The sequence below is a fragment of the Eschrichtius robustus genome, chromosome 14, assembly GCF_028021215.1.
Source record: "Eschrichtius robustus isolate mEscRob2 chromosome 14, mEscRob2.pri, whole genome shotgun sequence".
In the NCBI taxonomy this organism is placed as follows: Eukaryota; Metazoa; Chordata; class Mammalia; order Artiodactyla; family Eschrichtiidae; genus Eschrichtius; species Eschrichtius robustus.
In genome coordinates this window covers 50,445,252-50,461,496 of record NC_090837.1, presented here as the reverse complement: position 1 = coordinate 50,461,496, position 16,245 = coordinate 50,445,252, and the positions used below count along the sequence as shown (strand labels likewise).

At 39.8% G+C, this 16,245-nt stretch overlaps 1 protein-coding gene across 1 annotated transcript in view; it reads right to left on the bottom strand.

The window, feature by feature from the left end:
* The window catches only part of DTNA (dystrobrevin alpha), a 285,381-nt gene that overhangs the window by 10,468 nt on the left and 258,668 nt on the right, over positions 1 to 16,245 (bottom strand). The window contains exons 19-20 of the mRNA XM_068563775.1: positions 11,208 to 11,304; positions 1,153 to 1,312 (exon numbers count right to left, since the gene is read on the bottom strand). Coding sequence (XP_068419876.1) covers positions 1,153 to 1,312; positions 11,208 to 11,304 — 257 coding nt within the window. The remainder of the gene's footprint in view (positions 1 to 1,152; positions 1,313 to 11,207; positions 11,305 to 16,245) is intronic.

Genomic DNA, 16,245 nt, shown 5'->3' with positions numbered 1-16,245 from the left:
TCTGTCGGTTCCTATCCTTCACCTATTTTTGTTTTGGGAGTGTCTTTTTCTGACTGAGCTGTGTGTGCTTTAATGTATAACTGAAATTATGAAACTTGATTGCTACATATGCTGGAAAGTCTATTCCTCAAGTCTATTCTTTTGTCTTTTAACTGTTTAGGTTTCTTTTTGTCTTAAAACTAGTAGTTGAATATGTTGCTCTTTTCCTTAGATCTACATGTGAGGACCTGGGAGGAGGTCCACGATATACCGCTAATTCAAGGGAGAAGCAACTTGCAGACCAAAATGCAATGCATGATCGAATTTGTGTGAAAAAAGAAGAGTATATGTCCATAAAAGCACACTTAAACATAGATATTTATATATAAGTGAAACGTTGAGAAGGGCCAAGCTGTTAATAGTGTTTACTTCTAGGAATGAGATTGGCAGGCTGAGGGTCGGCAGGAGGATTTCTTTTTTTCTAATTTTCTACAAATTTAAAAAGTGGTGACAAGAAAAAGTTTTATAAAGTGTTAAAATATTTCCAGATGAATAAGATCACTTGCTTTGGGACCCCACTCCCACCCCGACACTCCGCAGTACATAAGCAGAAGAGGCAGCGGTGGGAGAATGCTGTTTGTTGCTGTTTGTCATCTCACATCCCTCTTTGCCCTCTTCTATTGACTATGGAGGGCTAGCCTCGAAGCCCCATAACACAGAGGCAATGATTCAACTCTTTAAGGCATCTGGAAAATGACTAAGCATCCTTCTTTATCGCCTCAGTGCTAAAGAGCTGGGATTGTTTACTCTCAATCTTGAGTTTGCTTTAATGTAAAGAGACGAAAGCAGGAAATGTCTTTCGGAATTTTTAAATGGATTACATTTATAAAATTTCCTGGAATATTGCTGAAAGGATTTCCCTTCCCTTAATGAGCAAAGGCTCATAAAAAAACAGGGCAGGGCAAGAGAAGCCAAAAGAAGATAAGACGGTGAAGGGAAGAACAGATTAGTGTAGGGAGTTTCTAAAATGTCTTGCAGGCCCGGCTCTGACACAAGCCGTGGAATACCCTAGAACATACACGGTGAGGCTCTGATAACTCTAGATCCTGCAATCCTTGGCGACTTATTTGTAACAGAAAAGCAGAACACACACACAAAAATAAAGCCACTTACTTTGTGCAAACGCCTCCTGTACATCTCCCCCTACCCCAGTGAGAGAGTCCTGAGGCGTGTGGGTCGGGGTGGAGCAGGCAGACGCTGACCGGACGGGCATGGGGATGGGCCTGCTGATGGTGTGGCTGGGGGAGGAGCGGGGAGAGCCTGCCCCCTGGGTCTGGAGAGACAATGCAAGTCATTAATTGTTTTCGCAAGAAGATGCCAAATGCCCTTCCCAGTGCCTCAGTCAAATGTTAAAGACAGTGACAATGAAATTTCAAAGTAGGTGGAAATCCTAGGTAATTAAGATGGTAATTCTCAACCTGAGTTGCAGGTGCAGATAATTTAGGACCTTACTGTACATGATCTGAAGTTTTGGTTACAAACTGAAAGCTAAGAATATTAGTACTGCATTCATTGTTCTGTAATATATGAGATGTTTGCCCAGTAATGAAGCTACTGTTAAGCAGTGATAATTACAAGGTGTGTTTATGTTCTCCTTGAAGGAAGCTCTATATAGGATAAAAAGACATTAGGAGAAAGTTTTAAATATAAACTTGGAGACTGTTTGGGATGGATGTGGTTTACATTCTTCCTAAATTTTCAACCCGTCTTGTCCTGGCATCATCTGTAGAGGATAATTTATAGTTCCAATCATGTCATGCCATATTGCATATGTTAAGTCTCAAATAAAGAATCAAATGAAGTGTAAATTGTTTAATCCCTGTTTTACAGTAAAAGTTGTCTTTGTCGAATTGCTCTGTGATTCAGGGATTCAAATGGGGAAGAGAAAAAAGAAATCTTGGTTTCCAATTTTTGGGTAATGTTTCCTGTAGGAATTGTCCTCTTCGCCTATGAAAAAGGAGTATTCTAGCAGTAAGAACAGTGGGATTTTAAAATGAGCAAAGAAAAAAGGAGAAAACAACCTCAAAGCCATTTATCTCCTCATTCCAGCCATTGGCATGAAATCATTCTGAGGCTGTCACACCTTGAATGTCACAGTCTTGGTTCTACAATGAGGTCTCTTGGAAACATTTTCTGTTTTAATAATTAGTTTACAAAGGAAGTAAAGTCAGCACGAATAAGAAAATGTAAGAAGTGCATATACAACAGATTAGGTGTTCACATAAATTCCACTCCAGTCCATTGGGTTTGGCCGGGGAGAGTGAGAACTCTTCCACAGCAAGGCCCAGAGATTCATCATCACCCCATTCAAACCCCAGACATGCACCACCAGAGCCGTGCTCTGGAATATTCGATTTAGGTCTTTGCTGTGGGTTCAGCTGCTTGCAGTTAAGACACACAACATCAATCCTGTAAAATGCCATGCTGTTAGCTTTCCAGGGCTCAGCATCACACGTAAAAGTCAAATCTATAAATTGAGAAAAATCCCGAATTAAAAATGAAGCAAAACAGAAAATAACCCATGTGAGGCTCGAGGCGCTGAGGGTTCCACTCTCACTCGCAACAGTACCTTGGAGTGGCCTGTTGGGCCCAAGGAAGAGAAGTTTGCCTGCTTGTGATGCCCCTTGCCCCAGCCTGCTCCAGGATGGGTCTGGTTTCCCCCAGCGAACTTGGGCAGCTCAATGTCATAACCACGAAACCTCTGCTTCTGAGGTACCTGGGCATTTCCTTGCTTCCCACACCAATAAGTGACTTCATGTTTGAGTCGTGCTTTTTGCCATGTACACGAGGTTCTCATGTACATCCTCATGGGTTTCTCTCCATGACCCATTGAAGTAGGTCCCATTATGCTAAATGTGCGGTTATGGAACACAATGCTCAGAGAGGTGAAAAGAATTGCCCAGGAGATGGAGCTAGAGTGTCCGAGCTGGGGCCTGAGCCCAGGTGGTCTGCCTGCCCTGGGGTGGGGGGACCTGGATGGGCTATGGCTGGTGATGGATCCTTCAAAGGAGACAAGGGTTGGTCAGGTACCCTGAGATCAAGTACCTCTCCCTGGCAACCCGTCCTGCACATCCTTTTCAAGACAGGGTCCTCAGCAGAGCTCTTTGCCCTTTCTTATCTGTTCTTTTTACCAAGGAACCAGGTGCAGCCGGGAGGAGGGACTGGCGATGATGGGAAGTTGGACAGAGGGGTTGAAGGAAGAAGGCTCCTCTTGGCTACACAGGGTGGCTTACCTTCTCAACCCTGGAAGCCAGATCCTCTTCTGCGATAGGAGATTCACAATAATAATAAAACTCCATTTTTGTATGTAATTTACAGTCTCTAAAGCACATTTACGTACCTAGTTTTGTTTTACTCTCCCACTAATCAGTGCTAGGAATGATAGTAGCTTATATCTGAATAGCAATTGGCAGTCTAGAAAGCATTTTAATCCCATCTACTTGACTTAATCCTCTCAACAACCATACGAGGTATTATTACTCTCATTTTTTCGGGTTAGCAAGGTAGGATCAGAGGTGATAATTACCCAAGGTCTCTGAGCTAGTGAAGGACAGAGATAAAATGGATCCCCAGACTTTAGGCTACAAGGCCAGGGCTTTCCCAGGGCACCACAGCTGCTCCTCAGGATTGTGGGCACTGTGACCGACCATCATATATTTCCATCTATGTTTCATAACATACTTTCACTAACAACCTGAAGACTCAGAAGGCGTAGGACACAGACCCACTAGGGAGTGGTGATGGAGCAGTGGCCTGGGGCTTTCTGTGTCCAGGGTGGAGGAAGAGCCTTCAGGCTGCTTATCAGCCAGTACAGAAATACAGGTCCACAGTCTCTTATCTGCAAATGTGAAATCCAATGGGCAACACATGTTGTTTGTTTCATAACTAATGTGAGGCTACTTATGTGGTGTCTGCACTGTATTGCATTGCTAAAACCTCAGAGATTCTGAGTTCTGGCGCATCTCTGGACCCAGTGATTTCAGATATGGGGCTGTGGGCCTGCTTTTCAATATCTGATGGCTGTGCTGGGGCTGTAGTATACGCCAGCCCTGCTCATACCTGTGCCACCAGGCTCTGCAGCATAGGGTGCTTGTGGGGTTCCCCCATCCCCTTTGGGTACCGCACCGGCCCCACCTCTTCTTGCTTAACACCTTGTCTCCAAAGGCAATTTTTCGTACTCCTTTCTGCCTGTTTCCTGTCTTCAAAACTCCCATCAGTGGTCTTGTGTTAAGAGAAAAATAATGGACTGTGGTTATATGTTAAGGGAAAAACAATTGACGGAGTCTAAATTACACCAATGTGTGAATGGCTAACAGCCACCATCTCCTAAATGAATCTCCTACTGGTGTAATTTCAAGCAGTCTGATTATATGAAGAATTTAGGTGGAAGATTCTGTGCTGAAGTAAAGATTCAGCTGCATCTTTCCTACAACTTGTAACTCCCCAGTCATGACCAGTCTTTACCCAGACTTGGGGGTAGAACCCTGGCTCCCTGGGTGATCAGGGCCCCATCTCCCTTTGTCAGGACACTGGCCAGTTTGATGTATAGTAGACTTATTGCTGGGAACACCATCTCTGTTCTTCCTTTCTGCTGTTCTTGCAGGACCACTAGGGAACGGCAGTTGCCTCTTGGCTTTGGGGTAGATTAGCGAAGATGTCACAGAGTTTCATTTTCACAGGTGTGGCCCCTATAGAATGGTGGCCTCTGGTCTGGTCATGAAGCATGGTTGTCGGCTAACAACTTTAGAAGAGTTAGAATGAATAATCTCTGTGAACATCCTTTACTGGAAATTATCCAGTGATTAATGGAGCAAAGACTTAAGGGACAATGGTCCATGCAGATCAATATATAGATCTCAAATTCCTGAGAAGAGAGGTGATTTATGGAAGATGGAAAACATACATCATACTTGGCAAATTTAAAATTGTTCTCTTCTTAGAGAATAAATGAAAAATTCATTTCTACCCTCCATTCTCTGAGTCCACTCAACCTGCCGTTGTATCAATTTTTAAAAAGTCTGACAAGATCCATAAATTTTCTGATTTTTTTTCCAGGAAGTATTTGGGTTTCCACTCAGCACCAGAAAGGAGGGATGCTTCAAGGAAAGTGCCAAATGTCTAACTGTGCGACCAGCACTGTCTGGAGAAATGGCAGAGCAGATGACCATGAGACAGGAGGAGGTGGTACTATGGACCCTCCCCCACCCAGGCACCCCGCTCCCCGAAAGTCAGCCTCTCAGGTTTGGGGGAGAATGCAGTGTAGTCAGGCCTGGTTTTACGTAGCAGCCTGTTTAGCTACATTCAACCCTCTTTTCATCCTTTCTTCCAGTACACACTGACTGACTATCATCATAGGGCTTCTTGTGGGGATACAGATGAGGTGACTCATTCTGATTGGTCAGACAGGAGGCACCATTTGCCTTGGGTCTTATAGCAGAGATTTCCAGGCAGAAAAGAGCAAGTACTTGGGGGGGGGTGGGGAGAGAAGAACATTCCAGGGCTTGGAGTATCAAGGGCAAGGCATGGGGAGTGTGAGGGGTACTGAAGACACGCTGGGAAGGCCAGTGGGGTTGATGCAGCAGGTTCTCTGTGGGGAGTGGAGCGGGATGAGGTTGAGAAGGGGTGGAGCCAGGTTTGGGGGCCTCCAGTGTCATAAAAGGGGCTTAGTCTTTATCGTGAACTAAAGCATCATTTTCTAAGGCTTTTAAGCACAGAAGCAATTTTTACTTTTCTAGAATTAATTAAACAACTCCTAATTTAAAAGAAGTATGAGAGAGAGAGAGAGAGAAAGAGAAAGAGAGAGAGGCTGGGAAGGTATGTTTTTGAACACAGATGTTAGTCCTAATATTGCAGTTGATTATTTATGATGTGAATGATACACCTCCCCTCATTTTTGATCGCTTCACTACTCCATAGAATACCCATAAGAGAGGATGAGCAGGGGAAATAATGGAAGGTGAACCTAAACTGTTAAAATCTGTCATTTCTGGCCTGTTCATGTTCCATAATATATGTGGAAGAAGTAGGAACCTGAATGACTATGATTTCCCGAGTTAATTGGGCCATCCAGTAGTAAATAGAGAAGAGAATGGGAGCAGGAGATGGAATTTGAAATGATGTGTGACTTTCTTCCCTTGATTGAGACAATTAACTAACAAGTTAATGTAAGGAAGAGAAGCGAGTGTGTGTATGTGCGCATGCGTGTAAAACGTGGGTCAAATTAGAAAAGTTTATACATTCTCCTGTGTATACGTATACATATATACATACATTTATGCTTATATCTGACGTGCATATAGTACTTCACAAAGTGGTTCCACATTTGTTATCTTTTAAAATCTATACAACAACCCTGTGAGCCATGTATTATCGGTATGTTTGAAATAAATTGCTAGGAAGTTAACTGACTTATTCAAGATCTTATAGTTGTAAGTGAGGAGCTGGGACCACCATAACTCAGGTCTAGCTCCAGTAATGTTTCTTAGAAAATTATTATTGAGACCCTACTTTCTGAACTCAAAGTCAGAAAGGATACTTGGTTTTAGACCAGGTCATAGTATTTGGCACTGGAAGGATACCAGAAACTCTGGAACATGCTGTCACTGTTATTATATCCCAGCCGCCTTTGTTATTAAACTTTTTATGAGTGTTCTTTGTATGGTTCCTTCAATAAATCTTACAAATACACAAAGAAGAAAGAGGGTAGGATAATTTCGATTCAAGTTTGTAAAAAAAATTTATTGCTTATGATACCATAATCATCATATTATATTACAGGCACCATTTAAAAAAAAAATTCATGTTCTCTCCTCAAGGGGAATAAATTCATGCATTACCTCTAACAGGAAACAGCATAAGTAGGAACTATATATACCAGTATAATAAAATACATAGAACCACACAGACTTATGATAAAGCAAGTAGAGGTTATTAAATCAAGCAAAATTTGTTGTGTGTGGTGTCTTAAATCTGATTTTACAAAGAGAATGTCGCCAAAGGGGAAAGGCTCATAAATAAAAACAGAATTTAGAAGCAGATGCCAGACTAAAACTTCTAAATTCTCTCCTTAGATCATGTTATACCATGAGAAGTCTATAAATTTGGATGGCATTTGTTTATTTCCTTGTAGAACGGCCTCTGCAAGATTGGGACATATGGGGTTCTGTCTTTAATTTTCACTGAAGGTCACTATGAGAATCAGCCACATGAAATCTACTGCGTGTGTCTGTTTCATTATTCACTACTCCTTCTATAAAGCTCTGAGTGAAAACTTCATTTTATATTTTATGCCAACAGAAATTTTGGTCCCTTGAGAACTGGCATTTCTGTCCTGATAAAACCACCAATTATGTTTTCCTTTTTTTTGCCTCACTGCTAGAAAGCTCAGAGTGACACCCTTGTCCCTTATGATTAGCGTATTTGCATCTTCTTTAGTTTTCGATTTTTCTATTTCCATTTTATGAAGTCACTGTTTATGTCTCTAGTTGTAAGCTGCCTTGGGTCCTTTCTGAAAAGAGGCTTGACTATGTAAGCAAAGAAATGAGTAAGACCCGCAAACACTCTCCCCACCCAGACAATGCATTGCTGACATCTGGGTGTTGCCAATAATGGTCCTTAAGTACCCAGGCAGCGGTACCCACTGCTGGCTGACTTTCAAAGATGCCGCAGCTGTTGAGGGCCCAGTGGGGAGGAGCTGGAGGGAAAGAAGGCAGTAATGCTCTTATGGGCGCTGCCATGGTTTGGCTCTATGCATTCATCTGTTTATGAACTTCCTGGTCCACTGAGCCTTTCAAGAATGTGCTGCCTTGGAAATGGTAGAGAGAGGGTCCCCGAGGGAAGTGGCTAAAGCAGGGTTGACTGGCTGCAGGATGGTTGCCTACTCTCCACTAGGAGAAGGAAGGTTATATGTGAGCCTTATTTCCTTTTTCTATGCACACGCTGAGTAAGGGACAGGAAAGAAAAGAGGCTGTTTGCAGAGAAGCACCATGAGATGGCATTTTTCTTTACCATGATCTAAGTGTGTTGCACGTACAATAGCAATACCCCATGTATGCATTTATGGGCAATAATACAGGCAGCAAATGTGTGTCTTTTACCCAGGGGGACTGTCTCTCATTAAAATTTGACTTCAGTTTAGTGAAGTAATTTTTTTCACAAAATACAAATAATGTAATACATTGTCTTTATTGTCTGACATTACAGATTTGTTTTACACTTTCCTTTTTTACAGACCTTGGGAATGAAGGGTAAAAATGTGTCCAGCATTTTGCAAACATTCTTTGTTATACACAAACACGCACAGTGAATAATAGGAAAGAGAATACAGAAGAATGAAAAGGTACGTTGAAATCAGATAGGCTGTGGTTCTAATGGATCCATGGAAATAACATAAAACTTTTTGATAAGACCAGTAAGTGGGATATATTGTTATACACAGCTTGGTACATGCACTTGAAATGAAAGCTGCTTTTATTTTGCTTTTGTTTTATTATTATTGTATTTTGAGTACGCTGCTCCCTCTGCTGGCTTCTGCATCTGGCTACATGGCCAGACAGGGGGCTTCAGTTCAGGCTACAGTTAGAGAGTCACAAGGCTCCTATTTCCAGGGAAGATGTATGTCACACCTTGTGAACTCCCACAGCAGAAAGGTGCTTGGTGGTATGAGAAAGGCTGAAAGTTACCTATTCTTTGGAGATGACTGTCAACCAATGGTAGGGATTCTGGTTTGGGAAGTGAACAGTTACGGAGTACAGTCTTTCTCTTATTAGACTGAGCACATAATGGTGAGCAGTGGGGAGCAGGGCTTAAACATTATGCCATGAAAGGAGATGTAATTGGCTGGTTTTTACAAAAAGAAGTTCCACATCTTTTCAGTAAAATGGAAACTGAACTGAATATTCACAGCATGAGAGGATGTCGAGGTTAGCTTCTGAGTGCTGTGGATTCTACCTAGTGTAATGTTAGTGATTGTGGTGAGTGTCTTTCTATGAAGAGAAGGGTCTGATCAACAACCCAGAAGAGCATGAGACTGGTTTGAAACTTAGACCCCTGGAGATCTAAAAAGTTTCCAACAAATTAAAACGTGTTCCCTGTTCTAAAGGACATAATAGCTCTTCTTTTGATGTTGACGGTAGTAATAGTTATAAAAAATGCTAAATTTTATATGTCTCCAATCAAGCACTACATTGAAAAGGAAGCAAATTAGTATAATTTTTTTTTTTTCTCTTTCCAAACTGAAGCATGAACATACATTAGAGGCGAAAGCAATGAGAAAAACGGCAGGACGGCAGGCCCCTCCACTGTTAGTTAAGACCTGCAGTAGGGGACATAACTTACTCCCTGCTTCAATTCTTCTTCCTACAGAAAGATCGAATCAATAATAGTTAGATTACCCAGGGTTCCAATAAGAGCAGGTACACAGTGTGAAGGAATGAAGGTGGGGGAAACCTCAATGCGGTTTTGATGGCAGGTCAGGCCTCTTCTCCTGGTGACTTTAGTTCTAAGTCTATTTAGATATTTGAGACTACAGACCCATCTCTTTCCTCCATGCATCCAACCATCCTTCAACATGATTTCTCTCTCTATCCTGCTATTGGTACATCCTGATACCATAGACTATGCTTAATTAGGCTAAATTGATGCCAAGATAGCTGGTGGTAAATAGACTCCTATCCCATTGCTACAGTGACAGAAGCTAGAGAAGTAGAACCAGGGGGCTGTTTTCGGTTTCCTGTCATTCAGTGAAGGGAAAGATGGGATGGGCCCACTTCATTTGGTAGATTTGGAAAAACAAAAACCAGAAAGAGCTTTTCTAGATCATCAAATGATATAATAGGGCAGAAACAGCAAGAGGTTATTAATTATCTAGTCCTGTCTTAACATAGATAGTACAACAAAAACTGAATTCTGCCCTTTATATGTCTAATACAATGAACAGTAAATTTTGTTTAGTAAAGATAAAGCATTCCTGACACTGATGGCAGGAAAAGTCGACTAAGGACTATAAAAGAATAAAGAAAACAAAAGAAAGAAGTGTTACACTTACATCAGTGCCTGGGACACAGTAGGTTCCAACAAATATTTGTTAACTATTTAATTTTTTTTAATTAAAAAATAAATGAAGAAAGGAAGGAAGGGAGAGAGAAAGAAAAGTAAGAAAAGGAAAGGGAAGGAAAGGAAGGGAAAGAAAGAAAGAAAGAAAACAGTACAGAAACAATAAATGATGGGGTGTCAGGGACGTGGGAGATCCAGGGTCTGAAAGGCAGGACATCTTGTCTCACAAGTGAGTTGTCCCAGAGACTTTGCCTATGTCCTTTTATCAGAAGTTTTAGTTCCTGACTTTGGCATGTCACAGTTCCAGTCTATACTGGTTCATGCTTATTTACATCAGGCAGGATGACAACAGAGCACTGAAACCTCTGCTGGGGCAATCATGGACATGAGGCCATAATTAGTCTACTTTTGAGTTGAAATGCAATTTAGTGCATACTGAAGAAGGGAATAAGATTTATGAAAGAAAGAATGCCACTTCCCAATGAGAATTATTATTATAACACTCTGCAGAGGACTTCTATAGATCATCTTATTAAATATTCTACCTGCAGAAAAGTTAAGGAGATATTCCTATTTACAATTTGCATTTGAAACCCAGAGAAGTTATGTGACTTGCCGCTAAAGCCACACAGATTTGACGACATTTACTGAAATTAACAAAGTTACTCCTCTTAATAAAACTATAATCACCAAAATTATTTAATGGCTGTATCTTCATTTTCTGAATTAGATTCTAGCTTCTGTTCAGATGAGTCAGAATTTCTGAAGGCTATGAAATGTAAAATATTTCTAAAAAAATCCAGTTTTATTACTTCGAAGGACAAAAGGAACTGTAAATGAGCCAAATGGAAATAAGTTGTGCCATGAAGGTCCTCAGTAGTCTGGTTCCAGGAAATGGATAAGAATGAGCCCTATAATTGACTGCTATCATTTGATGTGTCTAAGAAAAGATACTAAAACTGAGTTTGAAACCACATTTTGGAGGAACTCACATATAGTAATTGAAAAAACCATTGCACATTATGTGCAAATTTCTTTTATTTTTTTAATTAAAAAAAAATTTTTACAAATGCCATAGTCGTAGGTCTAGGAAACATTTATTTGAAACATCTTACCTTTAGTAGCTTCATGAGACCTTCTAACTGGACCATTAGCTCTCTCCGGCTCTCCTGGAGAGCAGACATTCTCTGTTCCAGCTCATCCTTGCGCTGTCTAAGAAAGAAGCAGTTGTCATCAGAAACACCATTCAATTCACTGAGCTAATCACATTTGCCAGTCTTGTGGACTGCTAGAAAAAGGGCATCTCTGGGTCTTTGACATAGGTTACCAGGCAGGGAAATGTCAAATGAATGAACAATTATAGCTTGGGTGTATGTTTATTTGTTAAAAGTCATACTAAGACAAAATTAAACTCTTATTGGATATTTACCCCCATCTACCCTGAATTAACTATTTAATGAAATCTTTTCTGAATGCTTATTATGTCATGGGCCCTGTGCTGTGCCATTGGGTCCCCTTGAGATAACAAACAAAAACCAAACTGTCACTGAAAAAGGCCAATCCCTCAGATCCTCCGAACCCAAGGACCCTTTTGTAAATCTCACAGAAAACACTGATCACCTTAGTGTCTGGAAATCAGATTTAGAAAAGTACATTTTTCATCTCTTCAATTCTTAGTATGCAATGTGGTGCCTTTCAGAGTAGAAATATTCGTGGTATAGTTTTTATATTCGATATAAATCTTCTGGCTTGGGTTTGGCTGCATAGAGTGAGGTCAGAAAAAAAGGAGTTCCTATACAGTTGTTCTAATAATCTACAAGGTTTGTGTTTGCTTAATTTTGGTTTGTTTTGCAGAACTTCTATCAGCTGCCAGCAAGAATGAAAACAATGAAGGACACGAATATTAATGATTCACATTTCTGAAGTATAAGGATATTTTCCAAATCTATTTCAAATCTATTATTTCATGACCATTAGTGAAAAAGTAATATATACATTTTTTCCTTGCCCCAAAGGCTTCTGTCTGATTTTGAAATATTGGAAATTATATTTTAAAAAGTGTGTGGATGCTTTAACCATGTATGTGTTAATGTATGAATAAGTATGCCTAATCTCAATGGCACAGACACAATATTAAGTGGAGCTATAGCAGGGACTCTGAAATGAAAAACTGACAATATAAGAATGTCACACTGAGTTAGGTCAATGACTCATCCAATCAAAAGATATTTTGTGGGAGGACAGGTTATGGATATAAATGAGACATTTTAAATTTGCGTTCATATAGGCCTTCTCTATAATGAATTATGAATTTAAAACTTATAAATACATCACTGTTTTTGAAAATATTTATATTTTTGGCTTTTATTGCCACTTAAAGCTTATTCCAGAGCAATCCTTCCTTTGATTTTCTTTACAGTTGCCTCTTTTCTGAATCCCAAGGACAAGGAACATCATAATTTTATAGACTTTAATGGTATCTTATTTTAGTCTTTGGTCTTCCTGGCCTGTAGCGTTCTAATTTTGAAAATCTTGCCCAATTCGAAAATATTCTTCAATGACAAACCCATTAGCTGTTTTTTCTTTGACCTTGTCTGCACATGGTGTTCCAGCTACATCCTCAGAAGGGCTTGGCAGAAGAGTAGATAATGTTTCTGATTTATTTCCAGTTCTCTTCTAGATACTGTTCTATAAATTTTGGCCTTTTGACCATAAGAGCACTTTGAGAAGAAGGTTGAAGCAAACTTCTAATATTATAGGTAAGAAATATTAAGAGAAGCATCCAAAAACTACCAGAAAAAGTTAGCTTATAGTAATCTATAATTAACCAACATTGAAAAAAACCTTACTTGTACATTTATCTTACAGTAGTACTCTTTCAAAATACGACATTTACTCTTTCATGCATTTGATTGAATTAAATTTTTTAAAAAACATTCATTTAATAACATCTTCTCTATAAGTGTTTATACCAGTGGTTACCAAATGTGGGTAACACATGTAGCCTCCACTGTTCCAAGGAAAAATGAGAAAACAAGGACTAAGTAGTGATTTAATTTTCATAGAGCTAAAAATATTCATGTCTGAACGAATGCTTTTTATTCTGTTATTCTGTCAGATTATTTCTAACTTTGTGTGTGTGTTAAAACCTACTTTCTTTAGGACAGTGTTGGGACGATAGGCAAAATTTTAATATGAACTGTATATTAGATAGTAATAAATAACAATATTAACTTTCCTGAATTTGATGATGATACCATGGTTATACAAGAGAATGTCTTCTTTTTTCTTAGAAAATATATACAGAAGTATTTAGGGGTAAAGTGTTATAATGTCTGCAATTTACTCTCAAATGGCTCATCAAAAATGTGTATGTAATTTACATATATAAACATATATAGGGAGATGCAGAAGGGTGTGGCAAAACGTTCGCAATCTCTGGGTGAAGCGTAGAAGGAAATTCATTGTGATATTCTTACAACACTTCTGTAGGCTTAAAATTTTTTTCAAAATAAAAAGTTGAAAAATATACTGTCATTCATGAAACTTGCAATAACAGATGATGGTAGTTTAAAAATGTCATTATATGGTAAAACAAAAAGTACTCAACTTTATGTTGTTTCCCCAAAATAATAAAAAAAATTAAGCTGGTCTAATGACATTCAAGTCTGGAAACCACAGACTTGCATCAGAGATTATTATTCCATTTTTAATTGGTGAAACAAAAAAGAGTCTCTTTATATTAATACATTTTCTTGAAGAATAATTTTATATACTTTGAAAAGAATGCCATGTGTATAATATGATGCTTATTTTTTAGGCAAGGGATAGATATGAAAATTTATACTCGTTTTTCTTAAGATTTGTAGTGTCAAGTTGCTTCTGCAGTTTTCATTAATGTTTTCTTCATGATAGAACATGGTATTGTCTTTGCAAACATAGTTCTTTAGCTGTCTTTAATGGTTCTGCAGTGGGAAGGCTCACTAGATCACCTTGCAAAATTTCCCTCAGATACTCCCTCCAATATGGGAAGGAAAGACCTGGGGAACCACATGGAATGTTCCAGCCCTTTCTCTGCTTCATCTGTGCCTCTTGATTGCCTGTATTCTTGAAATTATGAGTAAAGCCCAATACTAGGGTAAGATCATGTGACTCTGACTTGACAATCTAATCCACTGTGTTAACCTGATATGTAACTCATCCTCTAATGGCTTCCTGTTGTAGGATTGATAGCAATATCCTCAAGATGAATGAACTAAATGAACAATAAAATGGAGGATGATAAATCTGATAGCAGTGTAGATGGACCAGAGGCTGGGAATCAGGTAAGTGTTTATTATAATAGTACAGGCAGGAGATAATTAAGACCCAAGGAAAAGAGAGAGAATATACCTGTGATGCTCATTGTGCAGGATCTTGGGCAAGTTATTTAACTGCTGTGAATCTCAGTTTCTTTATCTATAAAAAGACTATAATAATAATGTCCAGCTCCCAGGATTTTTTTTACAGCTACTGTATGGAACAGTGTATGTAGAGCTTAGTGCATAGAAAGTGTCAGATTAGCACACAGAAATGCCTATCCTATAATCCTATTCAGTTGCCAGATCTGGGTTGCAAACCTGGCTTTCCACTTCCTTGTGGCTAAAGTAAAAAGGGAAATATGATCATTTAGAAAGGTCATGGTGCCCTTAAGATAAAAATAAACTATGTGTTCATGAAAAGCAAAGCTCTGATCTTGCTGCCCCCATTCCCCTACTAAAGAAATTTCTCCTGTTGGCTTCTCAATAAGAGGCCCAGAAAGGATGTAACAGGTGGAGAAGACCTCTGTCAAAGCTACAATAAGGAGTTCTTTTGGCGGCTTCACATGGTCACCCCTCAATGGGAACTCAAGGCCAAAGTAATTGGCAAGAGGTCATTGTTTTGGAATTCTTTGAAAGTCTGAAATGACTAAAAGAGAAAACACCCAGAGCAGGTTTTCTTAATCTGGGATGTCAGGGTATCTTTGAAATCCCCAAATTGTTAAAGTGCTTAAGGCACAGTATAAATGGTTCATAAGCATCTAAAGAAATATACTTCAAGGGAGGGTACTTCTTCTTCCAGGCAGAAGAAATGTGGAGAATATGGAGGCAGGCAAGTGAATCAGCTAGGATTTAGGTGTCTCAAGCCTCAAGCCTTATGTGTGGGCCACCAGCTGACAGTGTGGGCCGAAAGTCTAGAAGTTCCTCACAGAGCCAGACTCCTTAGTGTAGCTTTGAGCTAGGCTGGGGTCATGGGAATGCCCACGAGTCAGGGCCAGAGGATGGTTAGAATTATTGGTCTGTTCCAAGATAGCAACGTCAAGGAGGGAAGAAATATCAGTTGGAAAAGTCATCATCAGTGAACCAGGCACATAAAGATGCCTTCCCAGATGGTATCATCCTAACAGAACCAAATACTTTGAAAAGCAAATGCTAACTGGGGGGAACCAGTGAAAATGCTTATGAAAATTCCTAGTCACCACCCTTCCACTAGAGAATGGGACGGCCAGTGAAGAGGTATAAAGAACATTCCAGGCAGAGACAGGGTGCCCTGAGGTGTAGATGAATGACTATTCTATTTCTAAGTTGGTTTATTCAGTTATATTTCTGTGTACACTAGACTTAACTTTCTTAACTTGTGCGTCTGGAGGGCCTACATGATCCTATTTGGCAAAAGATGCTTTCAAGCAGTGATTTTACTTTCATATGCCCTTGAGGAGGAGGATGTAAAACATCACTTTTTCCTTCTTTTCATTTTCATCCCTTCTGGGTGATGGTAGTAGAATGTGCAAGAATTTCTAATACATCTCTGTGAAAGTAGGACCAGAAATCCCCTACGTTGAAAAGGAAGAATTTCTGTTTCTTCCATTAAATTATTTTGTTCTTCCAAAGTATGATGTGATCTCTTCACATCAAGCAGCCTCCACAAGCTGCAAGTTCTATAGGTCTCCTTTCCGTAACTCATGCCTTTGGTGGGTCTGCCCCTCTAGCCAGGTGCACAAACCTGGGGAGACTGGATCCCAGCTGAGAGGCAGGGCCTGCCCCCTGGCCAGATGTGCTGAGTGCTCAGATGTTAATATGGCCAAAGTGCAGGGTTAGAGTGGAATCCCCAGAAACATCCATGACTACAATCAAT